The sequence below is a fragment of the Octodon degus genome, unplaced genomic scaffold (genome assembly GCF_000260255.1).
Source record: "Octodon degus isolate 3935 unplaced genomic scaffold, OctDeg1.0 scaffold00227, whole genome shotgun sequence".
NCBI lineage: Eukaryota > Metazoa > Chordata > Mammalia > Rodentia > Octodontidae > Octodon > Octodon degus.
The window spans coordinates 1,554,931-1,572,969 of NW_004524803.1; the positions used below are offsets into that span (position 1 = coordinate 1,554,931).

General features: G+C 43.3%; 1 protein-coding gene across 8 annotated transcripts in view; it reads left to right on the forward strand.

Annotated features, from left to right (window-relative positions):
• Positions 1-18,039, forward strand: part of Znf827 (zinc finger protein 827) — a 170,711-nt gene that overhangs the window by 1,062 nt on the left and 151,610 nt on the right. For 6 of the 8 annotated variants that reach the window (XR_002818969.1, XM_023705735.1, XM_023705730.1 and 3 more), the window contains exon 1: positions 1,415-1,489. The exons of the other annotated variants lie outside the window; for them this stretch is intronic. Coding sequence is in view for 5 of the 6 variants with exons in the window: in XM_023705735.1 (XP_023561503.1) it covers positions 1,444-1,489 (46 nt within the window). In the remaining variant the exon portion in view is untranslated. Of the gene's footprint in view, positions 1-1,414; positions 1,490-18,039 lie in introns of those variants that run through there. 8 annotated transcript variants of the gene reach the window in all.

Consider the following 18,039-nt stretch of genomic DNA (forward strand, 5'->3'; position numbering starts at 1 on the left):
GGCCGCGCCGCGGCGGGCGGATGTGGGGTGCGGGAGCCGCGCCGAGGCGGAGGCAGGAGGCAGGGCGGCTCGCGGCGCGCGAGGTCCCTGCAGAGCCGAGCGAGGGGAGGAGGAGCAGGGCTCCTGGCCGCAATCAAATGCGGGGTCAGTGGGAGCAGACGGAGCCGGGCGAGACTCGGGCTCCCAGACCCCCCTTCCCGGCGAGCCCGAGCAGAGTCCAGGACTAAAGTGCATCCCAGCCCTCCCCGGCGGCGGCCACGCACGCCAACTGGAGACACACACCCGCCGGCCGGCCGGGTCCCCTGCCCCTCCTCCACCGCGCCGGCCCCCTCCGCCCGCCCTCCGGCTTTTCTTTGCGAGACTCTTAACTTTTCCCCCACTCCCTCTCGGGTGCCCGCGCCCCCCCAGCCTCTCTCTCTCCGCTGTGAGTGTTCCGAGATGCTGCTAAAGCTAAAAGTGAAGGAGAAAGAAGCAACTAAAAATATCCCCCGGGGCCGCCCGGCTCCTTGAATGCAGGGAAGAGGGGGCAGGGGAGAAGGCGTGGGGCGGGGTGACGGGAGGAGGGGACGCGGGAGGCGCCGGAGGGAGGGAGGGAGGGGTCGGGGGAGACGCAGGGTCAATTTCTCCCGCTCCCCCCTGCGCCGCCGGCGGGCTTGGCGCTGCTGGGAGCCCGATCCTGCAAAACCCGGGCCGGGGCCGGGGGCGGGAGCGGAGCCGGAGCGCCCGCCGGGCCGGGTGTCAGGCCGACGTGGTCGGTCACCTGAAGTTCACGGAGGGTGGGGGAAGGGTTAAGGTTATGGTGTCTCGGTGTGTGTGTGTGTGTGTGTGTGCGCGCGCGCGTGTGTTTCCGCTGCAGACAGGCGAGCGATCGATCTCCCCCTCGCGAAATAGCCGCGGCGGTGCCGGCCGGGGGGACCCGAGAGGGGGCGCGGACTGCCCCTGCCGCTCGTGTCACCCGGGCCGCGGCCGGACTGGCGAGCAAGGGCACTTTCGAGGCAGTCCGCTCCGCAAACATTCCTCTTTCTTTCCCTTTCCCGGTACACTGGGAGTCGACGCACAGGGCTTGGGTTTGTGCTTTTTTTCCCCTTCCTTTAAAAAAAATAAAAAATAAAAATGCCCCTGTGCAGTCCTTTCTTCGCCTGCCCGCTAGAGGTTCTGAGGATCGGATCACATATGTAATACATATGCACAGAAAATCACTCGCAGGCGGCTGCGTGTGCAGGGCAATTCTGCGCGAGGAGGAAGAGGAGGAGGCGGGCAGGGCGAGCGGAGGCTCTGCCGCGATTCACAGAAAACTCGCGGCACTCGGTGGGAGAGCGCGCGTGCACGGCCGTCCCGGGGCGCCCGGCTCCCCCGGGGCGCGCCGGCCGGGCGGGGTGGCGGGGGAGGCCTGCCCTGCTCGGACAAAATGAGCTTCAGTGTTCTCCGCGAACTTGCCCTTAGATGGCAACTTTGGGAGCTGATGAGCCAGTGTGCGAAAGCCGGGGCGGTGAGGCTACGTGGTCATTTTCCTTTCTTCTCTTCTCCCCCTTCTTTAAAAAAAAAAAAAAAAAAAGCAAGAAGAGAAAAGAAAAAGGAAAACGTTGGCGGGGTTACAGGGAGGGTGGGAGAGGACAAGGGATTTATCTGCTCGGGCAGTGACGGAGATGGATCGCTGTCCCTCCCCTCGTGCGCGGCGCAGCCGGGCAGCTGCAGCCTGCCCTGGCGGTGACCTTGACCCTGACCTCCGCGGCTACCCTCTCGTCTGAGAGGAAATTCAGGCTCCATTTTAGCTCGGAAGCCTGGTGGGCCTCTCCCGCGCGCCGGTGCCAGTGACCAAGTTGTGTGCAGAGAGTGGCTTCTCGCGTCTTGTTCTCTTAATTGAATACTGTTCTCTACTCCCTTAAAAAAATCGCCTCCCTCTTCCGCTCACAAAAAGTCAGTTTTCCCAAAGTAAGAAACAGTTTACCTTTGGAAACACAGTCCATGTGCCTCCTCTACTCCCCCCTGCCCTTTTTTTAGTAGGGAAGCCTTAGTTGGCCAAGCTTTCACACTTACCTTTGCATTAAATGGGTTTTTGTGGATGTGTTCTTCCTGTTGTGTGGGGACGGTTTACTCTTGTTTTATAATCAATTTTCATTTGGACTGAGCAGTTTCTGGGCAAACGCTGTATTTTGCAGTTCAGTCCCAGTAACCCAGGGCTTGCTAAGTGATTCTTGGAGAAACTTGCAAGTGGTGTCTACATGTAATAAATATTGACTTGGGTAAAAATTAGTGTTAATTTCCACTTATTATACAGGACAATGGCAATCTTAAATCCCAGTTATAATGATAAGCTTTTTTTTTTGTTTATGTGTGATGAAAGTTTTTTTTTCTTTTTTCTTTTCCTGGAAACAGGGTTCTGTCACAGTTAAAACATACTGAGCGGTTAAAGTCACCTGATAGACTGTCCCAGGGTTTTAAGAAGTCATATAGGGGCCCATTTAGCAGTTGGTCTTATCTGAAAAAAGTGGTATTTGTAATTTGGAGGCAGGAAAAGATGAGACAGGGGAATGAGCTGGAGTGAATTGTTTTTAAAGCCCAAGAGGTGTCCTGAATAAGTACAACAATGGTGAAAGCCACTGTTGATGTGTTGTTTTAAAAATCTGTAGAACCTGTAAATAGATTTAAAAAGTGCAGGTTACAATTTTAAAGAAGTTTGCCAGCTCTGAATCCATAAAAAATGGGAATGTTTGTCTTTCTCTTAAGTTCCTCTTTGCCTCCACAACTCCCCCCCAACAATATGACTAAAAGATTTTAAAGCATAAACTATTGTTATTTATGGACCGTTCCCTGCGTTGAATGTATTTTTTTTTATTATTATTAAATGTAATACTAGCCAGGTACAGCCTAGATCTAGAAAGTCCACAGTCCTCTCACTGACAGCACAGACTCTGAGGAACCTGGAAGTCCCACCTTCCAGTGGATTAGTCCTGGAAATCCAGACTAGCACTTGGTATTATCTGATACCAAGTCTGGGGTGAGCCTCAGCCCCTGGCACGGAGTCCCAGCAATTCCCCAGGCTGGGCTCCGGCCTGCTAAGGTTTCCTAGCTCCTTCTGTTCAGCTAGACACCCATGGGACTGTGGAGAACCGAATTAGCTTTGGAGATGGGCAAGCCTTTAACCCGACACTACTAACCTAAGCCTTGGGTTTCTGATTTAAAATTCTACACAGTCATTTCCTCTGGGCCTCTGAAGGGGGGGGGGGGAGAGTTAGAGTTAGAGTTAGAGTTAGAGTTTTGTTACATAGGCCTCATACATATGCAAGGAGAAATAAATGGCCTGTCCTATGGAGTTGGATGGTGAACCCACTGTTTACAGATCATAAAGGAGCTCTGTGATGACATTTTTAGGTACCCTCTAGCCAAACTATTAAACCTACATTACTTTTGAGGGATGGCCTTACAAATTATTCAAAATAAAGTCTCTGTTTCTTGGCCTAGAGCAGTAGTGATTACTTGGGGATTTAAGTATGACTGCTAATGTTGATGGCTCTTTTACAAGTTTTTTTTTTCTATTAATAAGGTTATGTTCAATAAAATATTTCGGGGTCCTTTGAGCTCTATCATGTGCCTTAAGCATCTTCAGCAGCTAGCTAGGCATTATTTGTGAATGTTGCTCTTATTACATTTGGGATCACAAATGGAAGAGGAAAAAAGCGAGGAAGTACTTTCCTGAGTGTTTACTGTGTCTATAAATTCTTTTACTTTTGGTGATGCACTCAGCGCTTTTAAGATGTCCTCATTTTAAGGGCAAACTTGTTTACAAGTTTAGATCCTGTTGCATTTATCATTGAAAATTTAGCTGATACTTATTTGCATAGAGAATCACAAAAATAAATTAAAACAATGACATTTGTTTCATTATTCTAGAATTGTTACTCTTTACACAATTGTGAGTTATGACGAGATCAGGTTATTGTGTTCTGTAATAACAGAACTTTGAAAAAATTCTCTCTTGCTTTGTAGTAAAACTGGGAACCAAAACTACTGAAAAACATAGAGGACTCATTTAAAATGTTTTCCAAGTCTTTTTATGTCTGATGAAAGAAAAGAGGTAAAAGACTTAACTTTCTTCTTATTTATTCTTATTCATTTTTACAGTGCCCAGGCAATACTTCCTGACTAACTATGGCAGGAACCACATGGGGAAAATTTTCAGTCTGAAGTAGCAAAATATTTCATTGCTCTTGTCAACCAGGGCTAATGATTCCGAGGTACCAAGCCATCTGGGTTGGTGCTGGGTAATGCTGCCTATCTGTTCTCAGAAAAGAACATCCTTGCTTTGCTGAGTTTTCCAGTTACAATAGGGAAGAGAGCTCAAAAATCACATTCCTTCTAATGCTTCAAAATAGTTTCTAATAAAAAAATTGATTTTTAATTTATCTGTGTGCTGCCGTCCCACTCTGGAGATGACACAGCTGGTGTGAGTGGACAAGGCTCTCTGCACAAAGTGTTAATAAATCATGCTGGAGAGGTATAAATCGGACAGCTTTTGCCTGGTGCTGGAGCTTGCTGTGCATTTGGCATTTTAGAGTCTTTGAATGGCCTCTATTAGGAGAGTTCCAAGGGAGGTGTAGAAATCCCTGTTATGGGAGGCTTATAAAACTGGACTTGACCTGGGAGTGTGTTGGTGGAATAACCAGGTGGACGTCTCCTAGGGTCAAAGACTGGTTTAAAATACAAGGAGAACCTCAACATGTTCTTGTGGGAAAAGCCAAATTAGAGCTGTGTGGGCTGGATGGAGAAACTACTTAGCAGTCCCAATAGTTTGGGTTCAGATTGTGTCTAGATGAGTTAGTTTCACAAAACAGAAAAAGGCTCTCATTCTGGTCACTATCTGTAAAGTCACTATGGTCACTTATATGTGTATTGATATCTGATGAGCAGGTTCCTTAATCCATGTAGACTGCTGCAACAAGATACCTTGAGTTAAGTAATTTATGAACCATAGAAACGTCTTGCTCACACTCCTGGAGACTGTGGAGTCCCCCATTAAAGTGACTATAGATTCAGTGTCCAGTGAGGGCTCCCTCTCTATTTCAACTTGGCACTTTGTCCCTGGCACCTTCTTAATGGAGGAAGCAGCTAGAAAGCTTCTAGACCTCTTTTATAAAGGCACTTCTTAGTCTTCAAGGTTCTGTTTTGGTGACCTGATCACCTCTGAAAGGCAGCACCTATTAGTGCTGTCACTTTGGGGGTTATGCTTTGACGTGATTTTTGTGGGGGAGACAGACATTCAGGTCATAGTGAAAGAAAAGTATGAAGGAAATATGGGAGGAGTCCACATTGGACCTGCACTGTTCAGAGCTCCCTGGGTGCCTGTGACTGGTCACTAATGCCATGTGTAAAACGTACAAGGTGACCATCCAATTCCTGTGATTAGGTTAATATGTCTGTTAGCCTTCCTTTTAAGTTGCTGTGCCCACCTGTGTGCTTTGTTTTTAAATATCTGTTGGAGTTTTAGAATAGGAGACGGAAGACCAAACAGAGCAGATCTCTCCATTCTGAGTGATACATTAGTAATTTTCTATGATTTAATCAGACCAATCGCAGCACAAAATATTGAAAGTATGACCTACAAAATAGGACTTCTGGGTGTGTTAAAGGATTTCTACCATAAGATTTTATAAAATCATGGACATTGTGGTGAAGAAATAGATTTTGGGTTTTCTGTTACTGGAAAGAAATCCAGACCAGGCCTGGTTATGGTAAGATGAATGACTTTTTGTTCTGCTGATTTCATTACTATTTTGGCTTAGTTAATGAACTCTTAGAATCCAATTTTAAGGGTACAGGCTGTGAATGACATGCAGGCCTCTTTCTGATGTACTCTCTTCTGCTTCCTACTTTGCTAAGGGTAGCTCAGTAATCTTTACAGTACCATGGAGGGCTAAGTGTACAAAACACTATGGCTCATGGTCATATGACATATTACATAACAAAATCATGTATAAAGCAGGGATCATTGAAGTAGCTATGGGTGCTCAGTGGGCTGAGGCTTCTAAGATACCTTCTTCTATTTGTGAGCCAGTGTTGTATTTCTGTCCTATGTTTGTAAGTTGCAATTTTTATGATCCTGGAGAACAGTGTGTGACTAGGTGCTGAAGCAGGGACCTGTCAGATGATTTTTATCATTCTCCCGGGACCCACCTTGGCTAAAATTGCCACAGTTCCAGGGAAATTTCATAAATTAAACTCAGACTTTGGCTTGACACTAACTTTAGGCCACATGAGTACACATTGCTGTTTATTTTATAAGTCAGCTTCAGTGTGTGTACACAGACAAGCACACACACAGAGGCAGCACTATAGTTAATTTTATAAAATGGCCATTGATATGAGTGGAGGTCCGAATGGGTCCTTTAGCAACTCAGCTTTCGTTACACTGACCACAGGTTACAGTAAATGCAGTACATGTATCTAAAAGGGTATTTTTTCCAGTTGTCCTTTTTCTTATCTAAAAACAGCCTCTATCACTGAAATCGTCTCGAAGGTTAAATGGCCAGGTCTTTGCTTTTGTTTTTAAGAAAATCCAGCACTGGAGATGTGGCTAAGTGGTAGAGCATTTGCCTAGGGTGCATGAGGTCCAGGGTTCGATTTTCAGCATCACTACCTCCCATCCATCCATCCATCCATCCATCCATCCATCCATCCAAACTCAGCCAGGTTTTTTTCTGCCAGCAAGACATAAATACATAGACCATCCCAGCCAGGTAAAGCAAACCCTAAAACAACCTCTCTCTTTGATAATTTCTTCATGGGTCAGAAGGGTGGTTAGCTGCCGTTAGAACTGTGCTATAAAAGAAGGAAGAGAAGGGGTGAGAGAGAGAGATGTGGATCTCAGGTTGAATTGTTTTGAGTGTTCTGAAGAAGTTGGCCTTCAAAGAGGACTGAAGAAGGCCAGGCGAAAATGATCTTTTACATGATTGATCAGCAGCACTTTACTTAGCTGAGCTTTTGAAACAAGCTACTGTACTTGTGGCGGGTGATAGATTTTTCTCATGTTGTATAGTGTTAATACTGTGGGCTGTCTGATGGTGTGTTTTAGAAAGCTTTTGTTATTTTGTAATGCAAGGAGGAAAATATATGTGTGACTTCAGTCTCTTTTTGCTTTGCAGAAATTGGTGCAAGTATAATAAAAACAACTCAGGTGCTTTTGAAGTTCATAGGGTGATGGTAAGCTGCACGAACTGGAGCTAGGTTGTTCAGAACCTACCTCTATCACTGGCTAGCTGTGTGGCCTTGGACAAATTGCTTAACTTCTCTGTCCTCCAGTTTCCTCATCTTAAATAGTGACATTAGTTCCTGTATTATAGAGTTATTGTAAAGATTTGCTCGGGGGCCTGCCCCTTAGCTCAGTTCTTTAAGTGGCTGCTTCAACAAAGCCATCAGGCTCAGGTTGCTGTGGTTCGATCCCCACAACTCAAGCCAGCCAGTCATGCCTTGAAGGCATTCGGAGCAAAAAAAAAAAAAAAAGAGGGGGCCTGGCCCTAGCTCAGGCCTTTAAGTGGCTGCTTCCACAAAGCTGTCAGCCTCAGGTTGCTGGAGTTCGAACCTCACACCTCTCCTGCTGGCCAAAAGTGCCCTGAAGGCATTCGAGCAACAACAACAAAAAAAAAAAAAAAAAAAAAAAAAAAAAAAAGATTTGCTCAATACATAATAAATTAAAATATTATGCATACACAAAAATAATGCATGATTAGTGCTTGCTGCTTAGAGCTTGCTAAATGTACTTATTAATAAGCATATGAAATACATTTGTTTGCTTAGATTGTGATTAGATTATCAGCATTTCTGACTGAGAACTTTATGGTAGGCTCGTATGTTTCATTTTTGTTTCTCATAGATTTCATTAGTATGATGAGTGGTAGTATTATTTGGTAACATTGTCTTATGAAGCAATTATGGTAGGGCTTGACTATTATTACTTGTTTCATAAATCGACAATATTATGTTAGGCTTTTGTTATAGAAATGATTTTCTTTGTGTATGTGACTTGACCTGAGTTTTATCTAAGTTGCATAATAATCAAGTGAATTATGGCTGGATGTCACTCTAAAGTTAGGATAGTAAACCCTCTTGCAGTGACAGATAGTGAGATTGAGATGAGAGGGTAAGAATTTAATAAAAGTTTATTCTTTTATTCAACAGGCAGCCACTGATTAAAATAACTAGGGGGAAATTGATACACTGAGTTTTCCATATGATATATAGGCCAGAGTTCAGATTTTATACAGAAAAATGGAAAAGCGAAGTTCCCTATTTAATAATAGGGAACCAGTCCAAGAGAGCATATTCAGTGAATCTCAGATCAAGGCTTGAGGTGAGAGGGAAAGAGAGAGAGAGAGAGAGCGCTATCAGAGGTGAACTAGTGCTGGCCCCACATAGATAAGTATGTTAAAAAAAACTTGAGAGAATGTTTTAGAAATTTGAGCTTTCAAATAATAATCCAAATTTTCAGCTTTTTTGAAAACTTGGAAGAGCCAGAGGCACTGGGCCCACCTCCCCACATGGCAGCAATCTGCTGTCGTCGGTGGCGGCTGTCTCTGTTCCCCAGGCATGTGCTCCTCAGTCTGTCACAGTGCCTGCTACCCGGCCACCATGTCTCCATATGCATATACACCTGCCCACCTTCCCCTCGTCTCTTTCCTCCTGATCCTGCTGCCTTTGGCTGAGAAACTCCACCACACTGTCCAGGACTCTCTGATTTTGCAATTCCTCAGACTGGTCCGAATTTGTGTACCACACTCCAGTGAGGTGTCAAGACGCTGTCTATAGAATACAGGGATTAGTATCCTGACTATACTGCATTTGAGCTGTGAGATTAGCAAGTGACTGCTATTCTCTGTTTTTCTCATATGTAAACTAGAATGAGGGACCATTTTAGGTTCTGTGGAACTTGAACTCCTACAGGTAGATACTTAGTATGTGCAAAATAAATGCCAGTCATATTGATGTATTTGAGGTGTAGATTCATTTAAACTGAGGCTCACCGTAGCATTGCTTTCACTGTTCTGCGTAATTAATCAAAGACAATCTTGCTGTTCTTCAGTTTCTGATCAGCATTTAGCAACCTGCGGGTTCTTAACCCTGACCACATGTTAGAATCATTCGTGAGACTTAAAAAAATAAAAGCAACCCCAATGGAGACTTTAGTTCAATTGGCCCAGGCTGGAGCCTGCAACTGGACATTTTTATAAAGCTCCTTGGGTGATTGAAATGGATAACCAGGGTGGAGAACCCCTGAACTAACTCCCATCCTTTGGTGATGTCATTTCAGCCAACAATAAAGACGTCATGCTGAGCCTGGGAGATTATTGATGATTCCTTGCAGATCTTAAAACCCTGAAGTCAGCTCAAGGACTTCAGTAATTGGCTCCAATTCTTCTAGGCTGGAAAGTAAAGGCCTAGAGTCCAGTGGAGTCCAAGAACATCCATTCCTTCCACCGGTGGAGACCAGAGTTTTCTCTCTCAGACTCTCCTATCCTCAAGGTTTCTCTTGGGCTTTGTGACCTTTCGCAAATCACTTAACCTCTCTGTGCTTTAAGTAGCTCTATCTTGTAAACTGGGTAATAGTGTATGTCTCTCATTACATTCTGCTTTGTGGTTTCTGAAGCGCTTTCACTGTTTCTGAGACAGACAGGGAAGGGCTGCTTTTCCTTCTTAACCATGAGAAATAGAAGCTGAGCCACAGAAAAGAAGAAATAGCCCCAAGTCACTGCCAAGGGTGCGACACCATCTGGTGGCTTCTTGGTGTCCAGCTCTGCTCTGAGGTGTGCGACATCTTCACCTGAGCTCCTCACCCGGAGTCAACGCTGGGGTCCACCCACCCCAGCCCTGCTGAGAGACTGTCCTGCAGGAGGCCCCTTTAGGTGCCGGTGGATAGTGTGGGCTCCGTGATTCATGGACACTTGTGCTGCCAGTATGCCTTTTTCCTCCAAAATTCAATATATGCATTTTTGACCTTAGACCAAGCAGAGGGTAACAGAGCAGGCTCCTGTGCAGTGGCACTTTCTGGAGGCTGAAATGTGTGCTCCAAATGGCCAGCGCCGTTCTCTGGAATGGCCTAGAATTAGGCATCTAATCTGTGCTTGTTTGGCTCAACTTGTGAACCCAGCCCAGCTTTTCGGAGCATGAAACACAGCTGTATTTGGAGGAAACAGTGTGGGAGAGAGAGCCTGCGCTCCAGGAAACGTTCCTGAAACCTGCCCTATGATTTCTCTCTCTAAGGGGAAAGCAAACCTCAAATAAGAAGCTACTGAGTTTTAATCTGACCTTAAGGAAGAGAGAAATCAAATTGTAGTGTGCTGCTTTCTGACATTTATGGGGAAAGAGAAATTTTACAGTCTCAAAGTAGGATTGAGGCTGGCTAGACGGCTAGACTGTACTTAGAGAGAAGCCCACCGTGCACCATGTGCTCCTCAGGTCTGCATGAGGAAACACACAAAGGAAGAGGAAAAGGTACAGTTGGTTGAAATAGGAGTTAAATGTTCTCCATACAACTGAGGCCGTAGAAATCTTTCGTAAGATGAGGAAATGTTGAATTCAAAAAATGAAACAGATCTTGTGTGTAAGAAGGCATTGGCTCAACTTCTTGGGGGGTAATTTCCTAAGAATTTACAGTATTTTGGGATAAGATATGTAGAAGTAAACTTATTTTTTAATAATCTTTATTGGCTTTTAATAACAAAAGTAGCACATGCGTAGTATAAAGAAAGCTCTGTGTGATGTTTAAAATGTTAAAGTCCTTTATCCCAACTCCCACGCCCAGAGATAACCACTATAATCAACAGTATTTAAAATTCCACCTTTATTTGAAATATGAAAGCGTTTCATGGAGTTGGCTAGTATAAAATACTGAATTCAGAGAAAGGGTGGCAACATTGTTATAAGTGGATGAGATCACATCTCTAATATTGAATCCCAGATTGGATGCTCCAGTTTAAAGAGGAAAATTGATAAACTACTCACCAGAAGGGAGGCCACTAAAATGTTATAGGCTCTGGAGATCATCCTAGAGGAATTAATTATGGAGGCAACTGGGAGTGCTTAATTTGAAGAGAAGAATGGGGGTGGATAAAAATTGTGCACGGTGTCTACATTCCAATATATGAAATTCTGTCAAGTGAAACGGGGAGTAACTTACTGGGAATTGTCATTCAACTTGGTATGAAAACTGATACTTTTTTCCTCTGTTTGTTCATTCATTCATTCATTCATTCATTCATTCATTCATTCATTCATTCCACCAGCAGTGACTGAGTGTGTGTGTCAGGGTCTCTGGACTTGTAGAGCTAAGCAGAGCATGGTTCCTGCTCGCAGGAGACAAGTGGGCAGAGATAGAAATGAAAATAAATTCAGCTGGAAAAAATATTTTCCAAAGACGTATGAACTGCTAAGCAGAAAACAGTGATAAAGACTAATAGGGTAGAAGTTACAAGGAAGATAAATTTGATTTGATAAAGACCTGTTGAACAACAACAAGAATCAAAAACATCCAGAAATGAAAGACAAGATCTTGTGTTTATGAACGATCTGGCTTAATCACCTCTTGGGTGATTTTCAAAAGATTTCTGGTAATTCAGGGCAGGATTGGAAGGGAAGTGTTGAGTTCTAAAATTGTTTAATACTATAAAAAATAATTTCATAAGGCAAAGGCTGTTTTGCTTAGTTTCAGTAATGAAATTGAAACTTTTTGGGGAACACCTCTTTCAGTGTGTTGTTCTGAATGGAGTGCCTTTTGAGAACTATGTCATGTAGTGCCTGATACAGCAGTGAGGGCTTAATCATCTGAGAGCTGTGGCTCCCATGTGCTGCTCATCCATGAAGTTCTTTTTCTTTCTTTCTTTTTTTTTTTGGGGGGGTGCAGAACCGGGGATTGAACTCAGGCCCTTGCTCTTGCCAGGCAAGCACTTATTCTACTGAGCCATCTCCCCAGCCCTTCATCCATGAAGTTCTGAGCCCGACCGGTTCACAAAAGTTCTGTGGAATGCAGTCTCCACCAACAGTTCCTTCAGATGTTGGCACCAAACAATCACAGAAAGATAAGCACAAATCGATAGGCTCAGAAGTATGGGATAATTTAGTATGAATTCAGAGTGTAAATGTTTGTAGGAAGAGAATAAGAGTTACGGGTGTAAGACTGATGGAGGAATGACAACCCAGGCATCCTCAAGGGATTAGTCAATGTAGATGATGAGAAGAGTGAGACCGTCCAAGCATGAGGAATAACATGAGCCATGAGGTTGAAATAAGCCAGAAGCAGGCAGAGCCATTTAAAGACGAGAGCGTTGCTAAACCAGAGGGACCATCCTAGAGATGTAAGCAAGGCCTGAGAAATACGGCAAGCGCGGGCCCCAGTGAGAAAAGCCTGTGGTTGTTAACTAGTTTTGGATACAACTCACAAATCAACTGTAAAGAGTGGTCATTTCTTTCACTGTGGTGAAAGTGGGAGGGAGGATGATGGCCGAAATGAAGAGGTGGGCTTTTCAAGCAGAGGGACTTCACTCGAAAAGCCTACTAAGCTAGGGTGGATGGCAGGGCTGTTGTAGGGGCTGGTGTAGTGCTGGCTTTCTTGGGGTCAATGCTGTGGGGATCTTCCCACTCCCAGGCCTTGCCCTCTCCTCTTGCCCCTTCCTGCTTGGTTAATTGGCAGGGAAAGTGTCAACGCAGCACTTCCCTTTGAAGGCCACAAATTATGTGTTTGTCACGAGAACTAATAGATCCAAGTTGCGTGTATACAATAAGAGATAGTGATAAAGCAGACGTCTGTAAACCTACCACACAGCCTGCCAAGTTTCATTACTATTACTCTTTACCATAGTGTGTTCTTTGCTTGACCCTGAACAGCTCCTATTGTCCTCAACTTTCTCCAAGGCTTTACTGCATTGTTTAGGTTTGCTTGTCTTTGACATTTATAAAAGCAGGAGCACACAATGTGCCTTCTGCAGCTTGGTTTATATGCAAAGATTCCCTAAGATAGATCCATCTTGGTGCATGTAGCTGTGCCGCATTCATTGTGCTGTTCTCTGTCTAGTATTCCCCTGTAGACGTGGCTCAGGGAGGTTTGCTTCATTTCCACTTTTTGCTGCTGTGAACAGGGCTGCTGTAAACATGCAAGTTCATATCACCTTGGTCTTGGTGTTAATTTCTCTAAGACTCTGGTCCTCACACATTTTGGTCTCAGGGCTCCTCTTTCAGGAGCCCTGGATATTACTGAAGACTCCAGAGATCTTTTTTGTATGTTCATTATTATAGTAGAGATTAAAACTTATAAATTAAATATTTTCATCATTAGAATAATGATTCCAATCTATTACACAATATTAACTAGACCTACCATATTTTTAATGGAAAATATCTTTTTCTTCTCAAAAACATTTAACGAGAAGAGTAGCATTGGTTTTATGTTTTTGAAAATCTCCAATGTCTGGCTTAATAGAAGGCAACTAACTAGTTTCTTTTATTTGTTGCTATATTCAGTCTACTGCAACAGGTTTGGGGTAGAGTAAATGAAGAATATCTGGCTTCAATCAGAGATGTAATAGTCTATTCAGGTGATTGTGACTATTCTTTGAATTACATCAAGACTCAAAAAGAGATAGCTTCTTAAAGATTAGTTGCAATGATGAATCAAAACAGTTCAATGAACTTTTCATATTCTGTTGCATTAAAATCTACTGGGCTGTCCTGTGCTTTGAATGAATCATCGTGCAAATAACATTAGCATTGGACATTTGCAAAGTACTGGTTCCCTGAGCTGTGTAGCTCTACCAAATGTTGCCATATCTCATTATACAATATAAAAATATTAATATCCACAGGGATCTTCTCTGAGAAGCCTTTACAGTATTGGGAAGCTGTCAAGTTCAGAGTAGAATACAAGTCTTCCAGAATTTTAATGGTTGCTTGAAAGCTTGAATCTTATCAATGGCTAAAAATACTGTCTCCTTTTTCCTTGAAATATCAGCTTTATTTCATTCATTTTCAAGGACTAATATGCCAAAGACTCACATTTGACTGACCCTAATTTGTCACTTATTCTTTGAATTAAAAGTGATTTTCCATGAAAATGGCTCATTCAGCTCCTCACCCAACAAGTCACTCTTGCCCTTTTCCTTGCCGTAAGCGGAAGGCTTATGTGTGTATTTCATTATGTGTAAGATTAAAAAGATGCTTACTCAAGGGTTAATCTTCAGTAAAATTAGATTTAGAGCTTCATTCAAATTATTATTATTGGGGAGCTGGTGAGATGGCTCAATGGTGTAAAGCACCTACTTAGAACAAGCTTAGCAAAGCACAGGGACCGCGGTTCAATCCCCCAGCACCACATGCCAGCCAGCCCCGCCCCCTGGTGGGCTGAGCTGCCCTGAACCTCTACACACTAAATAAATAAATAAATAAATAAAATTTTTTTAAAAAATTAATATTATTGGGCCAGGGAGATGGCTCAGTAGAATAAGTGCTTCCCTGGCAAGCGCAAGGACCTGAGTTCAATCCCCGGTTCCACCAAAAAAATTATTATTATTATTATTATTATTATTATTTGATATTGGAGATTGAACCAAGGGCCTTTGCACTGAGCTGGATCTTTAGCATCATAAGGGTGATGGTTTTTTAAAAATAGTTTGAGATGATCTTGCTTAGTTTTCCAGTTAGGAATCAAACTTGTGATCTTCCTGGTGCAGTCTCAGCGAGTGCCAGAACATCAGGTGTCTACCATCATGCCTGGCAGACATACTCCTTTGTGAAACTGCCTGCAAAATTGTGTTTTGCTTTTGAGTTCTCGTGTTAATTTTTTACTGTGTGTAATAGTGAAGAATACAAGAATTACTGGTATGGTTTGATGAGACTGGCTTGGTCTGAATGAAAGTACCAAAAGTACAGATGTCAATGAAGTAGAGGGGAAAATGCTCTTGGACTGTTGCTGTGAAAATAGTTATGATCTAGAAGGTCTCTGAAAGGGCCTTAGAGAACTCTTGGAAACCTTAGAGAACTCCTGGAAACTACTCTAAGATGTCTTCATAGAAATAAATGAAAATATCAAGTCTTGGGTCTTGTGCTTCTTCAGCTTTACTAGATAATGCCATCATGCAGCACTCTGAAAATTTCCACTGATGACCCCGGAAGGGAGTGAACCATCACCCTATGAGAATTCTCACAGCTTCTGTGAATTTCTTCTAAATAGCTGTGAATTTTTTTTGCTTTCTGCATACCTGAATGAAATTGTTCTCTTTACTCTGTATGTCTTCCCTTAAAATAAAAATGCTTTAAATAAACTCATCAGGTAAATTACCTTTCTGCCATGGTCCACAAAGATGTGCCAGATTCATCCAGTGGCTTTCTGTATCTCCACTGGGGAACTCCATTGGTTGTTATGAGTCCACCATGATTTATCTTGGAGATCATCCAGTTGTGTGTAAGGTTTGCACACTGGGAAGCAAGACTGTTTCTGGTCTTCTCGTGTTCTCCTTCTGAGTTGCTGTCCTCACATTTGACTGACCATGACTTAACCCACTTACTCCAGAAACCGAGTGTAGTCCAGAAGCCATCTGTCATCCACCGGTGAATTGATCACCAAATCTTAACTCTACTTTCAAAACACCTCTAGGATTCATCGTGCCCACCCCTTATCACAATTGCAGTTCATACTCTTATTTTTTCCAGTGGAGATTGATCTAGTCCCCAATCCCCATTTCTTTTGGGCCCCAATGTCACCTTTTCACCCCACGTGAACCTCTATAATTCATTCTTTACGTGGCACCACAATGCACTTTCTAAAACACACATATAATCTAGGCAAGCCTTATTTAAGATCTTGTAGGTAATTCCTAGAGAGGTAAAGTTTAGGCTTTCTAGGCTTTGATGATGCTTCATCATATGAGCTGCCTTTTCTCTGCCCTCCTGGCTACCCCTTGTTTCATTCCTAGTGAATGACCTGTTCTGCAATCCGTGCTCACACTCCTATACCTTGGCATATTCTGCCTGTTCTTCAACCTGGATACCTGATTTGCACCATAATGTTCTACCTCACCTTAAACATCCAGATCTCTGAAAAGCTCTTCTGTTTTTCTTCCTCTTTTGTCATTGTCTCTTCTATCAAGCTAAGCAAGCCCTCACCTGGCTCCTACAGATCTAGTATCCTAACCTATGCACGCTGTAATTGCTTACTTGATGTACTTGATAACTATGAAGCTTTTTGAAGATACAGACTATATTTTATTTTTCAAGCAATGGCATTGGTGTGTAATAGGCAGTCAGTAAATATTGACAAGTAAGTGAAGGGAGAATCAAGAACCAATCACATAATTGTTAAATGAATTGGTACACAAAGAAGTTAGGAGTCAGAGAAGCAAAGGATTTTAGAGGGGAAAATGCCTTGGAGACTATCTCCTATTGTCTTCCTCTTTCAGAAATGAGAAAGTGATGTTCCATTTGCATATCAGGATTAGGTAGATGATGGACAGTGCCCTGGACATTCACATGAATGTGATACCAGGATGCCTGTAGAAAGTCATGTGCTTCAGCGGAAGAGCTGGCCAGAAGAGCAGGAGCCACAAGGGCCGCTACAGTCTTAAGTGCAAGAGGGAACATTTGTGGTTGGAAGTCTGTGGCACATTCCAGGCTGCAGTCTCCTCAGCTATTGGTTGTTGCTCTCTTTCTGTCCTCAAACTGTACCAAAGTGTAAGATTTTCCTGATGACTGGGCATATTCTACATCTGGATTCCATGGTCATAATAGCCAGAAGCTTCATGTCTTCTTTGGTTGAGGTAACTATGATCTAGCTCTGGGAAGCGGTGTCCACAGCCCTGAGGTAAGCCCTGCTTTTTAAAACATACCATACTCTCTTCTGAGATCTTGGGGTGCCGGGGAGGAAAGGAAAGATTATCGGGCATGGAGTACCAACTCTTTGCCAGGTAGTTTCCTTACATAAGGAAGAGCTACCTTTGTGACAACTTCAGGAAATTATAGGTGTGAGTATTCCATTTTTAAATGAGAGGACTTTTCTTGCAAAAGTCCAGTGAACCTAGTATGTAGCAAGATGGGATTTCTGGGTCTAGGATTTAGGCCCTTTCTGTTTTGCTGTATTTTTTCATGCTCTGTAACTGTTACACAAAATCTTTTTGTGGCCTCATTTTATCAACCTGGTAAATTCTTGAAGTTGCATATATTTTATTTACTTAAAAAGAACGAAACCTGTGGTTAACTCAGTATTGACTGAGCTTTGCAGCGTACAACTCCTCAGCCATCTCTGCAGGATTTCTGCCGATGGGAGAGGAGGCAGGTGTTTCACCCTGCTTAGGGCTGAGGGATCTGAGTACTGGGGAGAGTGTTCACATCTGTTTCATCACTGTGATCCTAACACTCTGTCTATAGCTTAGTACTCAATAGGGTCTCCAGGTTTTGCTAAATACATATCAGGAGTTACACCATTGATAAATTCCAAATCTGGAGTGGAGCCATGACTGTGTGCTCAGTCTGGCTTTGCACTGCTTTCCACGGTCTTGCTATTCTCAGCACCCTAGGCAGAGAGGTACAAGAATGAGCTCTAAGCAAGTGTGGCACTGAAGAACCCAGCTTATCCAGCTGTCTGGTCAGTTGTCACAAATCTAAGTAAGCACAAGTAGCCCTTCTGAATAAGACCTTTCTTGGTTTTGTTTCTCTTCTAAACAGCGTATAATATTTAAAATCATTTACAGTCTATCTTACATGCCCCAGCCAAGTGATTGGAAAATGATTGATGATCCATTAATAGATTTATGGAGGATTCACACTTTGAGGTCATCTAACATTCTGTTTTTTAAAACTAAAGCAAAAAAGACTGGGGATATAGCTCAGCAGCACAGCGCCAACCTGGCAAGTGCAAGGGCAAACAAAACAAAACGAAAAACTTAAGCAACAGATCCAAGCAGGGCCATGTCTGTTTAGGTGTATGACAACTCCAGAGATGTAGTTGAGTCAGTAGAACGTGGTCTAATATAGAGGTCCTGGAGGTGGGGGTGAGTTTAAGTATGGTTT